At 35.7% G+C, this 19,981-nt stretch overlaps 3 protein-coding genes and 1 pseudogene across 6 annotated transcripts; all 4 read left to right on the top strand.

Moving 5' to 3' along the window:
* Positions 1–1,065: 1,065 nt before the first annotated feature.
* Positions 1,066–3,746, top strand: LOC107610630 (protein FAR1-RELATED SEQUENCE 5-like). Of its 4 annotated transcripts, none has more exons than XM_088499283.1 (6): positions 1,066–1,387; positions 1,504–1,709; positions 2,091–2,150; positions 2,300–3,044; positions 3,133–3,533; positions 3,633–3,746. In XM_088499283.1, the coding sequence occupies exons 2-4, from the start codon at positions 1,563–1,565 to the stop codon at positions 2,924–2,926; spliced, it is 834 nt and encodes a 277-aa protein (XP_088355409.1). In that variant the 5' UTR covers positions 1,066–1,387; positions 1,504–1,562; the 3' UTR covers positions 2,927–3,044; positions 3,133–3,533; positions 3,633–3,746. The 4 variants fall into 4 exon arrangements, with proteins under 4 accessions (XP_088355409.1, XP_088355412.1, XP_088355417.1 ...); XM_088499286.1 differs by having other exon boundaries at positions 2,300–2,980; XM_088499291.1 differs by having other exon boundaries at positions 2,300–2,973; positions 3,633–3,696.
* Positions 3,206–4,781, top strand: LOC110266424 (protein FAR1-RELATED SEQUENCE 6-like). The gene is made up of 3 exons (XM_088502995.1): positions 3,206–3,456; positions 3,574–4,582; positions 4,668–4,781. Exons 1-3 carry the CDS (start codon positions 3,206–3,208, stop codon positions 4,779–4,781), a joined length of 1,374 nt encoding a protein of 457 aa, XP_088359121.1.
* Positions 4,782–12,075: 7,294 nt separating this feature from the next.
* Positions 12,076–16,139, top strand: LOC110266425 (phosphatidylinositol 4-phosphate 5-kinase 4-like; annotated as a pseudogene).
* A 519-nt stretch (positions 16,140–16,658) lies between these two features.
* LOC110271837 (protein ROOT HAIR DEFECTIVE 3-like) lies at positions 16,659–17,851 on the top strand. The gene is made up of 4 exons (XM_088502996.1): positions 16,659–16,802; positions 16,945–17,049; positions 17,456–17,547; positions 17,794–17,851. The coding sequence occupies exons 1-4, from the start codon at positions 16,659–16,661 to the stop codon at positions 17,849–17,851; spliced, it is 399 nt and encodes a 132-aa protein (XP_088359122.1).
* Positions 17,852–19,981: the final 2,130 nt, after the last annotated feature.

The raw sequence follows: 19,981 nt of genomic DNA on the forward strand, positions 1-19,981 counted from the left end.
CCCAATGGTGGCAGTAGTCTAATCGACACTAGTGATGGACGAGGCTAAGCAACGATGAAAACAACCCAACCTCTCATTCCTTTTCTCCGTCTCTTCTTCACCCGAAGTCTCTCTCTCTCTCTCTCTCTCTCCTTTTTCCTCTCTAATTTTGTCTCTCTCTTTCTTTTGCGTCGACGGCGATGACTCTCAACCTCTTTGACCCCGCATCTTCCTCCTCTCTTTCTTTCTTCTTTGTTCTGTTCTCAGCCACTTTTTCCTCTTTGTTGTTTTATCTTTACTCCATTTTAATGTGTGTTATGTGAATTAGAGTATGTGAGTGAGAGTGAGAGAGAGAGAGAAAGAGATGTCTAGAGTTTGTCACGTCATTTATTTTTGTTAACAGAAACTCTTTTTTTATGGATTAGTAGTTTTGGCACATTTTTAAATTAACTAAAGATATTTTTGTCGATAATAAAAATTGGGTCATTTTTGTCAGTGTCAGAATATTTCGGAGGCTTTTTGCTGATTAACCTGTATTTGGTATGGCACGTATGGAAATGGCATTCCAAAATGTTAATTACAGACCGGGCACAGGTAAGTGAATCGTTCCTAACGCCATTCAAAAGACAATAATGGACTTGAATGAGGTGCAGAAAGTCTAAAACACTACAAGAAAGATGCTGAGTATCGTCAGATTTAGCGTCATAGAGTAGTCGCGACTTTACTGATGGGTTAGTATTTAATTAGATTAGTTTTAAAGAATTTGAATTGTGGCCTCAATTTATATATTACGATAATTATTTTTGGATGTTATTTTTAATTTTTTCATATGAAATTTCTTTTGTTTTTTGGTTTATAGATTTATTTTTATTTTTATTTGCTCCCAGTATAACTACAAAAAAAATTACAATAGTTGAGTTAAAAAATCTCACAATCATTATCATTAGGAAAAGTATAGGGTACCAAGAGTTGTATCTGCCAACTATTACCAACACTAATTGAAGTTAAATTAAAATTAATTTAAATATAATTTGTTATGTCAATTAGGGATTTGGTGGGTCCAGGATAATGCAATTTGAAATGTGCAGGAGTGAGAACAAACTAACGTAGCATGAGGCCAATTATGAACGCAGCCAGGCACACCGCAAAGCAAACCTAATCCTCATTCTTCTCTGGTGTTGCATCTCCGTCGGCTTGCTTTTTATCTCACCGGATCGTCGCCATTTGATCCATCGACGGTGAAATCGCCTTCACCCGGGGGCCACTTATACTGCGACGTGAGTCTTTGAAGGTGTCACGGTTTCCGTCGGGTTGCCTTTCATCTCACCGGAACGCCGCCATTTCATCCATCGACGGGGACATCACCTTCACCCGAAGGGAAGAGCAACTGCAACATGAGTCTTTGAAGGTGTCACGGTCTCTGTCGGGTTGCTTTTCATCTCACCGAACGCCGCCATTTGATCCCTTGAATGTGACATCGCCTTCACCTGGAGGCCACATCCACTGCGACGTGAGTCTTTGAAGGTGTCACGCAACCCTCTTCTCCTCAACCATCTTTGTTAAGGTACATATGTCTTCATTGAATGCACGTGGACCACATAATGTCGATGGAACAAGCAATTTGTGAAGGCGCATCGTACGGCACAGCATATGATGATAGTGATCAGTATAATTCATGCGATGTTAATGTTCCATCGCTTAGTGAAGATGACACACAACATGTGGACAAGGTATTTTGTATGGTAGAAATATATTTGGTTATGTTTATATATAACTTTATTTTTAGTTTGATGTTGAGTTCTTAACACAGATAAGCTTTGTTGGAAGAATTGTGATTTCATTTGCTTAATTAGTAATTGTGTGGATAATCTTTCTTTCAACTATGCTAGAAAGGTGCTACATTTTCATATGGTTTATTATTTTGTTTGGTCACCATGTTTAATTGATGTTTGCAACTTTGATTGATGTTTGTTCTACACCTGTTTAGTTTCGATTGTTGATTAGTCGGTGATATCTATTGATAAGTAGGAATTGTGTGGAAGAGTTATTGTGAGTGTTGAACGGTGGATGGATATGTCTTTTGTTTATACGTTCTTGGTTATCAATTTCAGGGAAAAGAATCTGGAAGCGTTATTGAAGTAGTGGACGATGCAATGGCAGTGAATCATGAGGTGTGAAATATTCTTTATTTTACTGAATTCCTGTGCTCATGAGGGGATACTCATGAGGTGTAAAATATTCAAGAAGCTAGGAATTTTTTATTTTAATTAGTTGAGTACTTTTTGTGTTGAATGATATTTTTTTCTGAATGGCTTTGTAGTTACCCGATCACACTGGAATTCCATTAGATGAAATCCCGTACGTAGGATTGAGATTTGTTTCCTTGCAGCGGGCACAAGAGTTTTACACTAATTATGCAAAGAAAGTTGGCTTCGTGACCAGAATTCGGAATACCAACTTTGACAAGACTAGGAAGGATTCAAAGATACCCGTTAACCAATCGTTACACTGTAGTCATGAAGGTTATCGGGAGTCTCGAGCGAAGGCAACAACTCGAGTAAAGAGAATAACAACAGCCGGATACAAAGCAAGGATGTACGTCATGCTTGATAGGCAGAAGGATAATTGGATGGTTTCCAAACTAGAACTGAAGCACACCCACCCGTGTTCTGCCAAGCAAGCTGTGCACTACACTGAGTACATGGAACTGACCATGCATGCCAAGTGTGTAATTCAGAACAATGATGAGGCTGGCATATGGCCCAACAAGACTTATCTCGCACTGGCGAACGAGGTTGGTGGCTCGTCGAATTTGGGTTACTCAGAAAAGGATGTGAGGAACTTCATTACGAGCAATTTGCGCTGTGCTGATGGAAACGCAGATGTCAAGGAAATGATTAGCTATTTCATGCGAATGAAAGATATTAACCCGAATTTTTTTATGTAGTTGATGTAGACGAAGCTAACCAGTTTAAAAGTGCGCTCTGGGTAGATGCAAGATGCAGGGCTTCCTATGAATATTATGTTGATTTGGTATCATTTGATACAACGTACTGTAGAAACAAGTATGTATGTGTGTTTTTCCTGTATTCAAATGTTTAATGATTTTCGCATTTAGCTTGCTTTTGGTAATTTTGGTTGGATTTATTACAGGCACGGACTTCCATTTGCATCTTTTGTTGGCGTTAACCATCATGGCAAGTCCACTCTGCTCGGATGTGCTTTGATGGGAAATGAGGAAATTTGTTGCTTCGAGTGGGTCTTTAAGCAATGGTTGAGGTGCATGGGATCTCCCCCACAGGCCATCATCACGGATCAGTGCAAATCCATGTTTGGTGCTATCAAGAATGTCCTTCCAGATACTCGCCACCGATGGTGCATATGGCACATAATGAAAAAGATACCGCATAAGCTCGGAGGATATGCTCGGTATAAAGAAATAGATGATAGAATGCATGGCACTGTTTGGAATGCCAGGTCTGTGGAATCTTTCGAGAAGGATTAGTCTGCATTCATTGTTGAGTTTAACTTAGAGCGAAATAGATGGCTATCAGGTTCGTTCTGTTTTTGTGCTCTTATATTCCTTTTTTATAGTGGGTGTGTTATGGAATCTCTGTATGGTGATTATAACTTTTTTTCTGTTGGTTATGTAGACCTTTATGACGAACGTCGAATGTGGGTTCCAATCTATTTTCAAGGTAAATTTTGGGCAGGTATGAGAAGTACTCAACGGAGTGAGAGCATGCACGCCTTTTACGGTGGTTACTTGCATTGCAAGAGTAGACTGGTTCAGTTCATGCATGAGTATGATAACGTGCTTGGGAACAAGGAGCAAAAGAAACTGGAAGATGATGCTGTAGACTCTAAAGGAGTTGTTCCTTGTTCATCGAGTACTACAATTGAAAGACAATTTCAGCGTGAGTACACAACCTCTAAGTTTAGGGAAGTACAACAGGAATTCAGGAAAAAAGGGGATTGTTTAGTCCGTGGTGCGACTCACGAGGGTGATTTATTTCGTGTGATCATGAAAGAGCAATACATATTATATAGGGAACCTAGGTCCTGGAACAATAATGTTGAGTTTGATCCATCGATACACAAGATTCGGTGTGAGTGCAACATGTTTGCATCGAGAGGTATTCTTTGTTGTCACTGTCTTGCTGTTTACTTTTATTACGGAGTAGACAGAGTACCATCTTGCTATGTTCTTCCTCGATGGAGCAAGAATGTACAGCGGAAACACACTTTCATTAAGAGTAGGCATGACGAGAAGCGATCGGATGAAAGCCACAACTTATTTAGAAGACTGTCTACGCACTTCTTTAATGTGGCACAGGAATTCGTGACATGCGAAGAAGAGGCGGCCATGTTACATTCGGGTCTTGATGAGTTAAGGGCCAAGTTGGTTGATTATCGTGCGAACTTGGGCTCCAGAAGTGTTCCCAATACAGATAACAACATGGTGACACAGTCTGACCCAGCTTGTGTTGCATCTGACATTCAAGGTCCCTCTAAGGTTGTAACAAAGGGTCGACCGAGACTAAAGAGGCTTGGATCTGAACAGGATACATCCATTAAGAGATCTATGCGAAAGTGTCTACCAGTGTCTAACCACATGTTTGCATGCCTTGATGGATAAAGTTGAAAGTGTTATTCACTTTTTGTTCATGCATGTTTTCACCTTTCAGGAAAATAATGGAGCAATCAATCCAAACATAGTGGCGGTTCCTGCTCTGAGCGCGAATGAATCACATGGAAATGGCGGGTTCTTGTCTTTGTTACACTCATTTCGACATAGTTAGATTACTTTTGATTATGGATTTGTATGGACACTTGCTGTCTTTAGTAATAATTTTTTTCCACTTATCTTTTTACAAAGTTTTCAGGTTATTAATTTAAATGACATTTTTAAGTTGAGGATATAATTACTTAATGAGTTTTTTGTCATTAGGATGCGTATCTTAATATTACGGTTACTACCCCAAAATTGTGTGAGTTATGCCTCATAACGAATCAATTAAGACTTATTTGAAACCTTCAAGCTTTCGTTACTTTAAAGAATATCGGCATGTATAAGACACATCCGTACTAAGACAACTGTTGAGAACTGACGCCGTAATTATGCTGTAAATGGGAAGACACATCTGAAATTACACGCCAAGACCAAAATGAAAAAAGTCAATCTTAAAATACACATATGGTATTAGACACATCCATATATACATAGACACATTCGGACAAAATATGGAAGACACATCTGTCGTTAACCAGCCACATCCAAACAAGAGACACATCCGTGAGAAGGAAAACCTGTTAACATCACATAACTATATTAGCCACTTTCAGTGCAAGACACATCCATGTTGAGACAATTCCGAAAATGACACGATGAATTAAGCCAGAAACATATAAGACACATGTGAGATTAAATGCAAGCACGAAAAAGACACATTATTATAAGACACATCTGGCATATGGCACATGGATACATTTGATAAAAATACGGAAGACACATCTGTGGTTAACAAGACACATCCATTCAGAAGACATATCTATCCACACCTGTCAGAAGACACATCCCTTTTCCAGCACCTACAAACAACACCTGAATAACAATACACTGCTAACATAAATGGAGACATCCAAAATAGACGACAATCAAACTGTGACATGCTTATTAATTGAAAACAAAAATATCTCAAAGTGTATCAGTTGGTCAGCTTGTGCATAAACTTATCCCAGACAAACGTGTGAAGGAACAAGAATCCAAAACAAGATTCCTTTGTGTAAAACAAGGAAAATATTTAGACCCAACAAAAAATATCTCACAATGTGAGGATAACTCTACCCTAAGTAAACTAGAATGTAATATATAGGCTTTTTCTTTTGATATCTATCTTCTTTTGTGCGTCTATTTCTTTTGCACCCCTGCAGCTCGCCAAAGTATGCGCTTTGTCCCAGGTGCTGTAAACGGAGTCCTAACCTCCTTACATTTGTTCCTTGGTTGGTTGCGGCGCACAGGAGGTCGATTATGGCTGCTAACGGCATTCAGAGCATCTCCAATGTCTAAATTTTTGTGACATAGGATGATGTCAAGCATTATCTCCAACCTATATAACTTGATAGTGTCCTGCATGTGAAAATCAAAGTTAGGTAACTGCATGTAGGTACAGACAATAGCATGCGCTTAAAAAATCAGTTAACTACATATAGAATTTGGAATCTCACATAATCCCAGTCATTCACATTCCCGCCTTCAGTCCAGTACTCCATAAACTTTATTGCATATACCCCACAATCAAAACTATGTGAATGGAAACAGCAGATTGTATTAGGAGAACCAAAAAATATCTAAATGAAACTTAATAAATACAACCTTTGAAGATTTTGAGGGGGACTCACCTATTTGGTTGTACTGGAATAGGGGCATATGTGCAAGGTAGCCCTTGTTAAGTGGGCTTATAAGTGGGGATGGCCACCTGTGCTATGTCTTCAATGAGTCTCGCCTAAACCACATAGAAAACACTTAAATAGAATACAATAATAACGATTAAATAAAGCCTTAGGGTGACGAGATGTTGTGGTACCGCATATGCATCTAGCCTGTTCCGGAATGTATCCTGTGGTCTATTGGGTATGCTATCTAGTACAAACAGTTTTTTCGCAGATACATCGAACGCATACACCCACCAGTGACGGGTGATACATACAGGAAAAAACTACTGCAACATTATGCAACTGTAATTAGGCATTTCGCGTGGATTTATAATGAAAAACATATATCTGTTGTTCGGATGCAAATAAAAATAGCAACTTCTCATTTGACAAACAGACTTGCCCATTTTCTCTTTGAAGCTGTTACCTTATCAAAATACCTAGTATCAACACCAAAGTTTTTTCCCAAACCCACATACACCGGAGTTGGACCGTTCTGAAACTGCAATACATTCCTTTCGACCAACACCGTTTTCTGTCCAAAGACGAATACGAAGTTGTTCAATAGGTTTAATATACTTAAATTATTCATATAAAAGTCTCCTTACCAGTATCCCTGGACACACGCAGTATAAGTCATGCGTGAATCTTCTTAACCCTGAGTCATTGAATGCGCAACACATCCAGTGCATGACCTAATTAACCAGAATGTAAAGATTAATTATCCATAAAACAGAATGCTTAAACAAATTTGATTACCAAGTTTTTGCATTAAATACATTGTTATTGAGCCAAGCACGTGGCCTCAGGGTGTACAAGTCCTCCCTTCTCAGTACTAAGTGTGGTCTACCCTCATACGACGCGACTTTTTGCTTACTATCAAGGGATCTGTTCACAGCCCATCCTCTAATTCTTTGTTCGTCCCGCTCAGTGATTTTTCGTCCCTTTAGTAACGGATGAATGGGTCGAGGGAGGATGGTATGGGTGTTTTGAAGATCTGCGTCATTCCAAGTGAGAATGATGGGCGTGGTGGACTCGGTGTGCGGACTGAAGACCCTTTTGGAATAATTGTTTGTATCGGGTCGATGCTAATGGCTCTCAATGGGTAACATCGTTCGATTTTTGCCCATAGTCTTTCGCACTCCGGATCTCGCTGCGATAAGATGTCAGGGTGCCTGTTTCAAGATTAACCATGTGGGGTGGTCAACCTATATGAATTCCTAAGAGAAGAAGTAAAAAATAATACACACTAGCAATGGAAACAAAGTTATATACTATTCACTTACACGTCAAAAAATTCACTTGAATATTCTTGAATTCCTAAATAGTCAATCATTGTAGCTGACGGAGTTTTTGGTTCAGCATCATACGTCTCAGTTGGTTTCTTTGATATTTTCGGGAGGCTTGTTGCGATGTTCTCCCCTGCTGTCCCTTTTTGCTGTTGTGGTTTGCTTTTCTGGGTTTTGATGTGGATTCTCTTGCCAATGGGTTGGTTATCCTCGTCATCATCATCGAAAGCAATTGCTTTATCATTTCTTATCACTGAGCTGCTTATAACTCCTGCCTTCATGTCGGATCCTTGAAAGCGCATCATCAAAAACATGGTACACCAAAAAAAAACACAGTGATTTCGGGTCACTCAATCAACGCAAGTTAAACTAAAGACAGCATAACATATTTCTATTTTCGAGACAAGGCAACAATAGTCATTCATTAAAACATATGGTAAACCCGTGCTCGTGTACTTAGTTTGAAAAATGCATTAGACACATTCTTATACCGTCACATCTTACTTACTTTTTGGTTCTTTGTTCTCTCTGTCTTGCTCGTTCTGCTGATCTCCCCTACTATCGAACAAGATTTCGGTGTCCTCTTCAAATCATGTCTACGACGTAGTCTCCTCGCAATGGGCTCTTCGTCATCGTCATCGCCATCACCCTCTCTGCGATCAGATCCCTAAATTTACAACACCAAGCTATTCAGTTCCAACAAGGACATAGTGCCTAGATTTCACACTATTAACACAAATTAAATGTATACAACTTCTCTTTAAGGAATATTAAGGAGGGTCTTAGCAGCCAATGGTTAGAGAAAAAAAAAAGGGTGGAACGTTCACTTTGTTTTAATTTTACAAAGCTAAATAAAAGATTCATTACTTAGCCTTTTTTACTCACTATTTTGCACCCATCAGGACTCATTGTGTGGTTAGTGTCTTCTTTGTTAAGACCTGTGCCCATTGTGTGCTCCTCTACGGCACCTTCGAGGACCACACCGTCATTTCCTCCGGGTACGCCAAAAGCCTGTGTAGGGCCATCAACTAGTCAAATGACACATAAAACTAAAGCCATATCCAGCACAAACACATCCAAATAAGGTTACATGAAAAAACACAGTCATAATCGACACATCAGAGTCATTAATAATTCAACGCACAACCATAGATGCCGGGTCTTCAAAAGTGTACTTGCAGTTAATTACAAAAGAAAGAGAGCTTCAAAGAGTACATACCTCGGGTTGAATAGTTGCTGCCATGGCGCTAAGCTCCTTGGCAGTCCATGCAGAAAGCCACGGCTGAGGTTCTTGACAATTATCGAGATCACCATGCTTTAGCTTATGGAAGTACAACACCTGTGGATATTGCATACAAATCTTATTTATTAGGATACAAGGGATAGACAGATTAAGATGCATGCTGAATTAAAAATGTTACCAGCAAGGCAAACATGCAGCCCTCGTAAGACTTGTTTTTTTTTACATTGGTACTTCCTAATTGCTTGTTCTAATGATTTGAAAATATGCAACGGCCAACGGAATCTCACGGGATCAGATACATCAAGTATTGTATCGATGTGCCACGGCGAGATGACGTGTTGCACAGTCAGACACAGAAACATCTTCAGCACGAGCAGGATGAAATGCCTCCTAAACTCCATCCTGTCATCTTCAGTATCCGTAGCGCACTGGTTAACAAACTGTCTCAGCTGTATAGTATTTAACTGGGGAAATCTTCTTCGTATCGACACATGGTCGGCATTACTAGCGTCGAACGGGGGGAAGTCATCAACTGTAGCATACATGTGTGTTAAACACGGTAAAATGACCAACTGAATATGAATAATAAAGGTAAAACCACAGAAACCGAAACCATTTTAACCAATAAAATTCTTTTTTAAAAGATAAGGTATTCTCACCACTGGGCGGAATTTCGAACAGACGTTCGAACAGCTCAGCCCCAATGCGGATGACTCCATCAGCTACTTTCAAGGTGCTTGTTTCAGTGTCGTAAGCCTTGGCCAGCATCACCATTATCCCTTGTTTAACATTCCACTTTGGTACTAGCTTAAGGAAACCGAAACCAATTTCTTCTATCTCATCTAGCTTTGCTTGCGCTTGGTTAGTTTCCAGATCGTGGAACAGATCTGTGATATAGCACGGTGAACACTGTGTCTCTAGTAATTTCTGTTAACATTAACCAAGACCTTGAGAAACCAACCAATGCTAAAATAGAAAGAAACACAAGTTTATAAATGATTTAATACCGGCTTTCCCATGTCTTGACGTCAATATCTTGCAACAGTGTGAAAATTCTGTCCAGGTTCCAACTTGTGTTTTCTTCCCCGAACTCAACTACGTAAGCGGTTCAAGAAAATAATGAAATATAGATAAGCACTAGATAATTAAACGATCATATATCGCATTGATGTTATTTCATTATTTCAAACATGATTTGCACTTTAATTAATACTTGATTCTTACACATTGAAAATTCAATTAACCATCACTTTTGAATATATTAATAACATATTTATTCTATAAACAACCTGAGCACTATAAAGAAAGTGAAAGGAAAAGTTAACAGTGTGCTATAATGTGTATACTTAATTAATTATTAATAATCTATATATACCCTCTTAACGAAAATAGGAAAGGAATGAAAAGAAAAAAACAATAAGATGAGAAGTATCTAATTCTGACGAGGAGGAAAAAATTATATTTTTCTATTCATAAAATCATCCAAAACAATTTGCCGCTTTAAAATATGTATAAGAAAAACTCCAGCTTCTAAATTTGTTTGGTGTTCCTCGGCCTTTCCCTAAGTTAACTTTCATTCAATTTCATTTAGAAAAATAAATTAACAGAAGAAAGATAATTAAAGAATATCAAAAGGAAAAAGCAAACTCGGTTGTGTGAAGTAAAAAATGAACATATACATAGCTTGAGAATTAAGTATGTGTTTCTTCAAATTTTTTTTATGTTCTAATCTCAAATAAAGGATATAGTTATTATTGCTCATTTAGGCTATTCTTTGTTTATTTAGACTAAGATTGAATTGAAATTGAAAAATTGACACAATATTTTAATAATTAGAGATTAAAACTTAAATTTAAAAATTTCAAATTTCTTTCCAACTGCATTATTACCTATTACGGTAGCTACCTCTACCAATGTACAAAGACATGTGCACTGTGTACATAACACATACACATGAATATACAAATATAACACTACTGCATGAACAAGTCACATGTAACTAAATCTTAACTAATTAAATAGATCCAATTATGTGTTATTAATCACTAGTTGTTCAAAAACTTGACAAGCAGAAATTTGTAATACAAAAAAGCCAAGATCACAGCTGAAGAATTTGTAGTAGAAACATACGAACAAAATTCTTTAGCTCTGCATGCACATGTGATGATGTGTTCGATTTAAAGACATGTATATATACATATATATATGGAAAAGTATTGTTAGACACATCTAAGACAAAAGTTCAAGTTACTTTGTCAATGTGAAGAGGAATGAGAAGATACATCTGAGGTAAAGTCCCCACAAATTAACGTTATGAGTCTCACAATGGCAAGCTAATTCATCAACGATAGTACATACATTGTTACATATAGCACAATCAAATGTATCATATTAGATGGGAGCTGTCACAAGGATCATCAACACCAATTTAAATTGTTATTTTTAATTGGTATTTTTAAATTTTAATTTAAATTTATTCTACTACATGGGAGCTGTCACAATACTATTGATCGGGTTCGCCAACATATACAATGAATTAAAAAAATCAGTCAATTATTAAAAAACAAAAACTAAGACCAAAATATGGTAGAAAAGAAACAAAAGGGATGTGTACAACAACAATATTATATAGCAGGGGACCACAAATATGTTTCGAATTCTACTTCACAGTCAAAATTCGTCGAAAAAAATCATATCAGCATAACTATCATGGCAACATCATTTCCTTTTCTTAATATAGTTAGGCACAGCATCGTAAACCATATTAACACAGGGAACCACATCAACAAAAGGCCTATTAATCGACATATTTCTGTTTTCTTTAAATTTAAATGGAACATGCAGTAGACACAGCACCATTATTGACTAAATCTTAACTCCAGTATAAAGTTCACAAATTAACCGAATAACTAGCAATTAGCCAAAAAATTGAAGACCCACTTACTTGCTGTTGTTCCGCTGGGGTCGAAGGGAAGAGACACTGCAAGTGGGGGTTGAACTCGAGACAGGGATGAGGACGGAAGAGTCCAGCCGTCGCGTGTCTTCTGGCGGACCTACCGGAGGGCGTCGCGATTAAGGTTCTCACGGGTGGATGCGTCTCCACGACGGCAACATGCAACGCCTCACGGTATGACTCTTGGCGGATGTGAGACCGTACCTATCAGTGGCGGCAACTGGTTTTCTGGCGTTGACTCCGTTGACGAATGCGACCGGAGAAGACGACAATCCTGCGTGCTATGCGGCGCTGGCAGATGAGATGGGGAGTGGGGGTGTGTCTCAGCAGTAAGAACAAGTAAAAAGGGGGTAAATTAGGGTTACAGGGGTAAACATATGGTATTAGGATTAACTGATTGGGGTGTGTTTTTCTGAATAATTGGGCTTTGTAAAACAGCCCAATAGCATTTTGGCAGATTTTGGCAGATACCTTCTTGGTAACGTAGCACGGTTGTTATCATTATTATATTATTTTACAATGGATAGCATTATGGCGCCAAGAATACTGACGTAGTGCGTTCTGATGCCAGTATGCATACTTCTCTCTCCTAAACTTATTTTAGGAAAGTACAATCTTTATAATTATATAAAAATTAGTATTTAATGAATAATTATACTAATTATCAATAATTTTTATTTTTAATCATACATAATTAGTATTTATATGATATTTATATTAATAGCACATTTCTCTTCTTAACTTATTTTAGGAAAGTATATTTTTTATAATTATATAAAAAGTAACATTTAATAAATAATTATATTAATTATCAATCATACATAATTAGTATTTATATGATATTTATGTTAATGGCACCTCTCTCTTCTCAACTTATTTTAGAAAAGTGTCTTCTTTATAATTATATAAAAAATAACATTTAATAAATAATTATACTAATTGTCAATCATTCTAATTATCAATAATTAAAATATAATTGTTAATCATACATAATTATCATTTATATGATATTTATGTTAATAGCATCTCTCTCTTCTCAGTTTATTTTTGGAAAGTATTTTATTTATAATTATATGAAAATCAACATTTAATGAATAATTATATTAATTGTCAATTATTTTAATTATCGATCATTTTAATTATACTAATTATCTATCATTTTAATTGATAATAATTATAATACAATTTCCAATCATACATAATTAATATTTATATGATATTTACGTTAATAGCTTTCTTATGCACGTGTGCATTAATAACAGATAAATTGATATTAATATCAATTTCAATAATTAATTTTCTGCGACTAAAGGTTCACTACTACGTTATAGACATTTAGTAACATTTATCCGTTAACATTTTAATAAATGTTAGTAATTATCATAACATTAAATTTTAGGTAACATTCATATTCAAACATTAGTAAATACCATTAAATTTTTAAAAAAATTACAAAAACCGTTACCTATTCTCAGATAGCTCTCAAAAATCAAAATGGAAACCCTTATGCCATGAAATCCCCTCGCAAAAACCGCTCACAATCGTTCTCAGTTCTCACTTTCACTCTCATGTTGTGAAACCACCTCTTGCTCTTCCTCAGTCATCTCTTGTTCCGCCTCTCCAATCCCTCGCTCTGCCTCATCGATCTCACAATTCGTAAATTGAAACCACAATCGCGTAATTCCTCGTCTTCGCCACCGTCACAGGCTCTCACCGGAATCTGGAACGACCTGGAGGAGATCAGCGGTAGCTTCAAGAACTTTCTATCGCTTCTCTCGTCCAACAGAACCGTCACGGGGATCTCTAAACTCGCCTCTCAGCTGTTGCAACTGAAGCCCGACCACAAACGGCAAGGTGACGTCGACGGCGACGGCGACGTGGTGCCTGGTATGATGGAGGAGGCTGTTCGTTTCATCAAGGAAATTTCTATGCGACCTGATTGTTGGACTGAATTCCCCTTGCCATTCCATCACGGTAATACTTCAAACTTCCATTCGTTGCTAAGATCATGATTCTCTATCTCTCTTTCTGATTGTGAATTGTAATTGCTTGATTGATTAATTGTTTGCTTGTCCTATTAATTGACGTTTTAATCTGTTCCAGAAGATACATATTAGTTTCACATAGTTCGAAGTTTCACAATTAAATGAGTCCTGAATCTTGATCAAGTTGAATTGAGCAGAGAGAAATCGCTTCATATCACTCATTTTGTCATATATTTTGGAAAACCTATATATTTTGCACCTTTATGTTTCTTATGTGGTAAGTGTATATAACCTAGTTTACCTTCATGCTGTTGCTGCTCCTTCATGACAGAATTTGCTGTTCTTTGTACTGAAACTGAATATTAAAGCTCCACTGTTGTATATTGTTGTAATATTTGTAATCAACTAACCTTATAATTATGACTGGGGGGAACTCTAGGAGTAATTGCTACGATACATATTGCAAAGACGTTATTCCATGTTGTGAAACTAGTTGACCCCTTGTCAATATAGAGTCTAAAGTGGTAACCTAATCATGTCCTTCTAGCATATCTTCAATCTCTTGTCAATATGAGCTCATGCTTAATTTACAACTAGGAATAAGGTACATCAATCAGATTATTTGTATGACTTTTGAACTATTTGGTTACTTTGTTTTAACTCTTGCCTGGTTTTCTTTGGGTTATTTCATAGGCACTCTGTTGCAAGACCTGCTCCCTTAGCATCACTTTGTTTTAACTCCTTAAGTTGAACTATTTAAGGAGAAAGTGTGGACAAGATTCACCTGAGGATCCAAGTACACGCCACCGTATCCATCACCCAAATTTAAGTGGAAGGATTACTGTCCAGTAGTTTTAGGTCAGCTCCCTTAATTTGTTGTTGCCACAAAGTTATTTATCCACATTGCACAGTTCTTCAACAAAAGTGTAATTTTGGAATGAAGACTCTTGATTTATACTAACTTGTGCATCTCTCTCTAATCTCAGAGCTCTTAGGAAGCTATTCAAGGTGGATCCAGTTGATTACATGTTATCCATATGCGAAAATGAAGCTCTTCGTGAACTTTGCTCCCCCAAAAAAAGTGGAAGCTTCTTTTACTTGACGAATGATGACCGCTACATGATTAAGACAATGAAGAAAGCTGAAGTAAAAGTGAGTTCAATCTTGTCACAGTACACTTGCAATTAATTTCTTATAAAACATTCCAGGAAAGCATGATGTTATTTGATATTGTTATGCCGGATTTCTTTGCAGGCTCTCTTGAGAATGCTTCCTGCCTACTACACTCATTTTCGAACCTATCAAAATACAATGGTGACAAAGTATTATGGTTTGCATTGTATCAAATTAACTGGACATATCTAAAAGAAGGTACATTTCTTATAGTGAGTGTCAGCATAACAGAAACTTATCCAAAAAATGAGGCCTCATTTTTTATTTCTTTCACTTATTAAGTTGATCAAAGCTTCAGAGTGGTTGGTATTAACTAGTTCACATTCTAATAGGATAACAGAACTCTCTAGTTTAACAGAACTATGAAATATGAGATATAATATTTAGAAATTGAACAAAATAATAACATGTTTGATTTTCCAGGTTTGATTTATCATAATGGGAAACCTTTTCTGTTCTAAATATAACACCCATAGACGCTATGATCTTAAGGGATCTTCGCTTGGTCAGACAACTGATAAGCCTGAGACTGAGCTCAATGAAACAACTATCCTTAAGGATCTTGATCTAAACTTTATATTCCGGCTGCAACCGTTTCGATTTGAAGAATTTTGCAGGTGATTAATGATTTCAGCACTCAATTTATCATTTTGCCTTGGAAAGCTAGCCTGTTAAGTGGAACAATAGCAAAATCCAAATACATTTTGCAGTTTTAATTTGTTTCTTCACTGTAAGCTTATCATATCTGCATATACTTGTTATCCAGTCAAATTGATAGAGACTGTGAGCTTCTAGAACAGGAGGGAATTATGGACTATAGTTTGTTAGTAGGTATTCATTTCAGACATATATCACCAGATGGGGAACTTGTTCCTTGTGGATCTGAGAATCTTATTGGTAAATTTCTTATTTCAACACTATCTCCATTTCAAAATAACTGTCAATTTGGATTAAGTGATACAATAAAAAATTGTGTTTAATGTTTCTTGTGTTTGTGTTCTTTAAAAATCTCGTTTACTTCAGGAAAAGCCAAGAAGTCAAGGTTTCTATTATTATTATTAGCCAAAGATGGTTCACTATGATGCACTCCACTAGGCCTTTCCTTTTCAGAGTTTATCAAGAGATTGCAAAACATGTAAGCCTAATGGTAATTTGCTTCAAATCATTCACTTGTGTTAATCACTCTTATCTTCTTAGGCTGCTGCTGCCCTGGAGGGTGTCAGGGATATTAGGTTTTTTTTGTGTGACTATATAAAACTTATTAGTTTATATCAACTTGAATCCATTTCATGATAATGTATATACAATAACAGAGCTATATATAGCAGAAAACTAGAGTTGAGTACAATTGTTAGTACCATTTTAGAATTATTAGTACTTGTATATATACTTTATTATTTTATATCAATTTGGCATTATATTTTTTTGTTATATGGATTATTATTGTTATAAATAAGAAGATCCTAGTACCACTTGATCGATGTCTAATTTTAATTGAAGGCTATGACATGACTATGAATACTATTTGTTGTTTGTTTGTGTTGTGTTTTAATTTCTGAAACAAATTTAACTTATTGTGGTCTTTGAAGTTACTGTCTGTCATGGCTGTTATTCGTTTGGATGATGGTGATACTGATAATATTGAGAAAACATTAGCAGTTGCATTGATAGATTCATCAAGCAGTAATGTTACTGATAGAAGCATCACAACGATTGATCTGCTAGCTTCTAGCACATGGGAAAAGGCAAGTTTTTATTGCCTACATACGTATATCTCAACATTGCTAAAGACTGACTTCATTAGTATGTATTTGAAATTCTAAACTGCTTTCTATATGTTTTTCTAGTAGTGCTGATTAGTTGTCTTGATTGAATTTTGCTGTTTAGGTACCATCCTCTAAGACATTGATTACACCTGTCCAGTGCAAATCCTTGTGGAGGCAATTCAAGACAGAGATAGAATACAGTGTCTCTCAGGCCATTTCTGCACAGGCATGACATGTACCTTAACTTTTTGAGGGTTTCTTTATGCAAATGAAAATTAAGAAAAACTATTAGAACAAAATTAGACTTAATTTAAACCCTAATCTTTATTTCGGATGTTTTATATTAAGTTGTAGCCGGAACCAACTATTAAGTTGCACAAAAGAAATAAGGCAAGACTATACTTATATCTTTCCAGTTTGTATGTTACCTGAAATATACAGTTCATGAACTGGTCCAAAGAATTTTGCCTGTTTAGGTTCCATGTGTAAGCTACAGATGATGATTTGCAAACTAGCTTATATAATTAGTTTCACAAATATCATGGATGCATATTTAATCAAGGAATTTAAATTTTGTTCTTATTAGAAATCTATTTGTTAATTTATTTTTGTAATATTATTTGGATTTTCAGGAGGCCAACAAGCGTAATAACAACTGGTTACCTCCTCCATGGGCAATACTTGCTTTGATTATTCTATTGAACTCATCTATGACACTCTTAAGGTGCACATCAATTGAACTCATCTAATGTGTACTTTATTTTTTTTTTCCATTTCGTTCAACAATAAAGGCTATGTTTTTACTCACTCTTAACAACACACCTCTACCTGCAGCAGCTTCAGTGTAAAGAATGTATTTTATTGTACATAAATTATTGGATGGGAAGTTTAATAATAAAGAAACCACCTTGTTTCCATCCGACTGTTCTTTTAAATTGTTCTTACTCAATTTTGGTATTTTCTATGGCAGAAATCCATTGTATTTGCTTGTCATCTTTATTGGTTATCTTCTCATCAAAGTCCTATGAGTGCAACTGGACATTATGGGTGAATTTCGCCATGGAGCTGAGAGTATAATTTCTCGTTATCATATATTGTTCAATTCATTAATCATAATTATAATTATTTGGTCTATTCACCACCTTGGTTACTGAGTTTTGGATCACATACATACGTGACACATCAGTAGCATCAAGCTGGGGATTCCATAAATAGTCCTTTAGTTGAGCTACCGTCTACCAGCTCTTATTAAATGTTCACTAGGTATTTAACCATCTATATAAAAGCCTTATTTCGTACTTGTTTACTTTCAGCTGCCGGGACTCTTATCCTTGTCTACCAAATTCGTTCCAACTGCCATGAACCTTATGAAAAAACTAGCAGACGAGGGTGCAGATAACAATAATCGCAAAAATCCATCAAAAGGCGACTGAGTTAATATGTTCAATTGCATAAGAAGGCAGTGATGGATTTTTTGCAGGTTCCTGGTCTCTGCGTGCTGCAAGAAGTTGGGGAGACCGAGTTAGTGCTTCAGATTGTCAATTACTCATGTTTTATGTACTTTGTATCACTTTTCCTTTTCTTTTTTATATAGAATATTCATAGAGTTTAAGTGCTATAAGTATTTTTTTCTCATTTTATTTGCATCACGAAGCAAATTTGTACAATGATTATTGATTAATGAAAGTCTATAAAAATTTTATTTTATGAATTTGTGAATTTAATGAAATATTTTATGTTAATTTTAGTATATTTATATTGTGTATAATATAAAATAAAAAATAGTATAATATAACTAAAAAAATATTACTAAAGATCTTTTGTAACATTTTTTAAGTGTTACAAAAAATATCTACGATAACATTTTTCTAAGTGTTATAAAAAATATCTACAGTAATATTTTTCTAAATGTTACATAAAATATCTATTGTAATATTTTTTAAGTGTTACAAAAAATATTTATGGTAACATTTTTTTTAAGTGTTATAAAAAATATCTATTGTAACATTTCTCTAAGTGTTACTAAGAAATGTCTATTGTAACATTTCTCAAAATATTACTATAGAATATCTTTTGTAACATTTTTACTAAATGTTATTAAATCTTTAAAAAAAATGTTAGTAAAACTCTTTAGTAACATAGGGTATATTTAACATTTGCTAAAATGTTACTTATATACATAGGTAACATTTTAATATGATTTGGTAGCATTTTTTAAATGTTAGTAAAAATCAAGTATGTAGTAGTGGTTGTATATAGTGCCACATAGAAGGTTCATGAGTCTAAATTTTAGAGACAAAATATGTAATTTAATTTTTTAATTTGATATTCTTTCTTGACTACTTCATAGAATAAGAATGTATTCTACATTTTTCATTGAAATTATCCTTTTAAGGTACAAGTTATAAATTTTTATGATATTTTATTAATGTACCTATATATTCTATTATTCTTCTGATAATTTGATTATTGTTCTTATTCAAACTCATATTTTTTAATCTAACCTTACATTGTGATTCTCTTTTGTCGCAATAATTTACAATGCACCACATCCATCAAATACCATCTCAGATTGTATTCACTGATCCGAGTTCTAATTACATGGATGTAAGAGTTTAAAGAAGGGGCAATGAACTCTATTCTACTAAAGGATGGTTGGATCTACGAGTTATGCCCCACTTTGGTACCTGAGATTGGCGAGTTGCACTGATTTATTCATTGACCTTCTAATTGCTACTATTTGGTCTCTCAAATTAAAAAAGTGCACCATTGTAGTCCTTCATGTATTTTTCGTCACCAAAACTTAACATCGTTAGTGACGTAACTCAAGTTTTGCCACGCTGGACATATTAAAATGACGTAGCATTTTGACACTAAAGAAGGCATTAAACGATGTCATTTGAGCGTTATGACAAGATTGTTCAACCCTCAAATGACATAGTTTAATGCCTTCTTTAGCGTCAAAATGCGTATGACATCATTTTAATATGTCTAGCGTGGCAAGGCTTGAGTCACGTCACTAACGGCGTTGAGTTCCGGTGGCGAAAAATATACGAGGGACTACGTTGATGCGCTTTTTTGAATCTGGGAGACGAAATTATAGCAATTGAAAAGTCAGGGACTAAATCAGTGTAACTCGCCAATCTCAGGACCAAAAT

This window comes from Arachis ipaensis, chromosome B1, assembly GCF_059453495.1.
Source record: "Arachis ipaensis isolate K30076 ecotype BB chromosome B1, ASM5945349v1, whole genome shotgun sequence".
Classification (NCBI taxonomy): domain Eukaryota; kingdom Viridiplantae; phylum Streptophyta; class Magnoliopsida; order Fabales; family Fabaceae; genus Arachis; species Arachis ipaensis.

Bases quoted from the DNA above. Each gene is read 5' to 3' on its own strand.
- LOC107610630 (XM_088499279.1), top strand. From the start codon at position 1,563: ATGCACGTGGACCACATAATGTCGATGGAACAAGCAATTTGTGAAGGC. The intron at 1,710-2,090 runs GTATTTTGTATG...TATCAATTTCAG, and splicing joins ACACACAACATGTGGACAAG to GGAAAAGAATCTGGAAGCGT. The intron at 2,151-2,299 runs GTGTGAAATATT...ATGGCTTTGTAG, and splicing joins CAATGGCAGTGAATCATGAG to TTACCCGATCACACTGGAAT.
- LOC110266424 (XM_088502995.1), top strand. From the start codon at position 3,206: ATGGGAAATGAGGAAATTTGTTGCTTCGAGTGGGTCTTTAAGCAATGG. The intron at 3,457-3,573 runs GTCTGTGGAATC...CCTTTTTTATAG, and splicing joins GGCACTGTTTGGAATGCCAG to TGGGTGTGTTATGGAATCTC. The intron at 4,583-4,667 runs GTGTCTAACCAC...TTCACCTTTCAG, and splicing joins CTATGCGAAAGTGTCTACCA to GAAAATAATGGAGCAATCAA.
- LOC110271837 (XM_088502996.1), top strand. From the start codon at position 16,659: ATGGCTGTTATTCGTTTGGATGATGGTGATACTGATAATATTGAGAAA. The intron at 17,050-17,455 runs GCATGACATGTA...TTGGATTTTCAG, and splicing joins CTCAGGCCATTTCTGCACAG to GAGGCCAACAAGCGTAATAA. The intron at 17,548-17,793 runs GTGCACATCAAT...TTTCTATGGCAG, and splicing joins TCATCTATGACACTCTTAAG to AAATCCATTGTATTTGCTTG.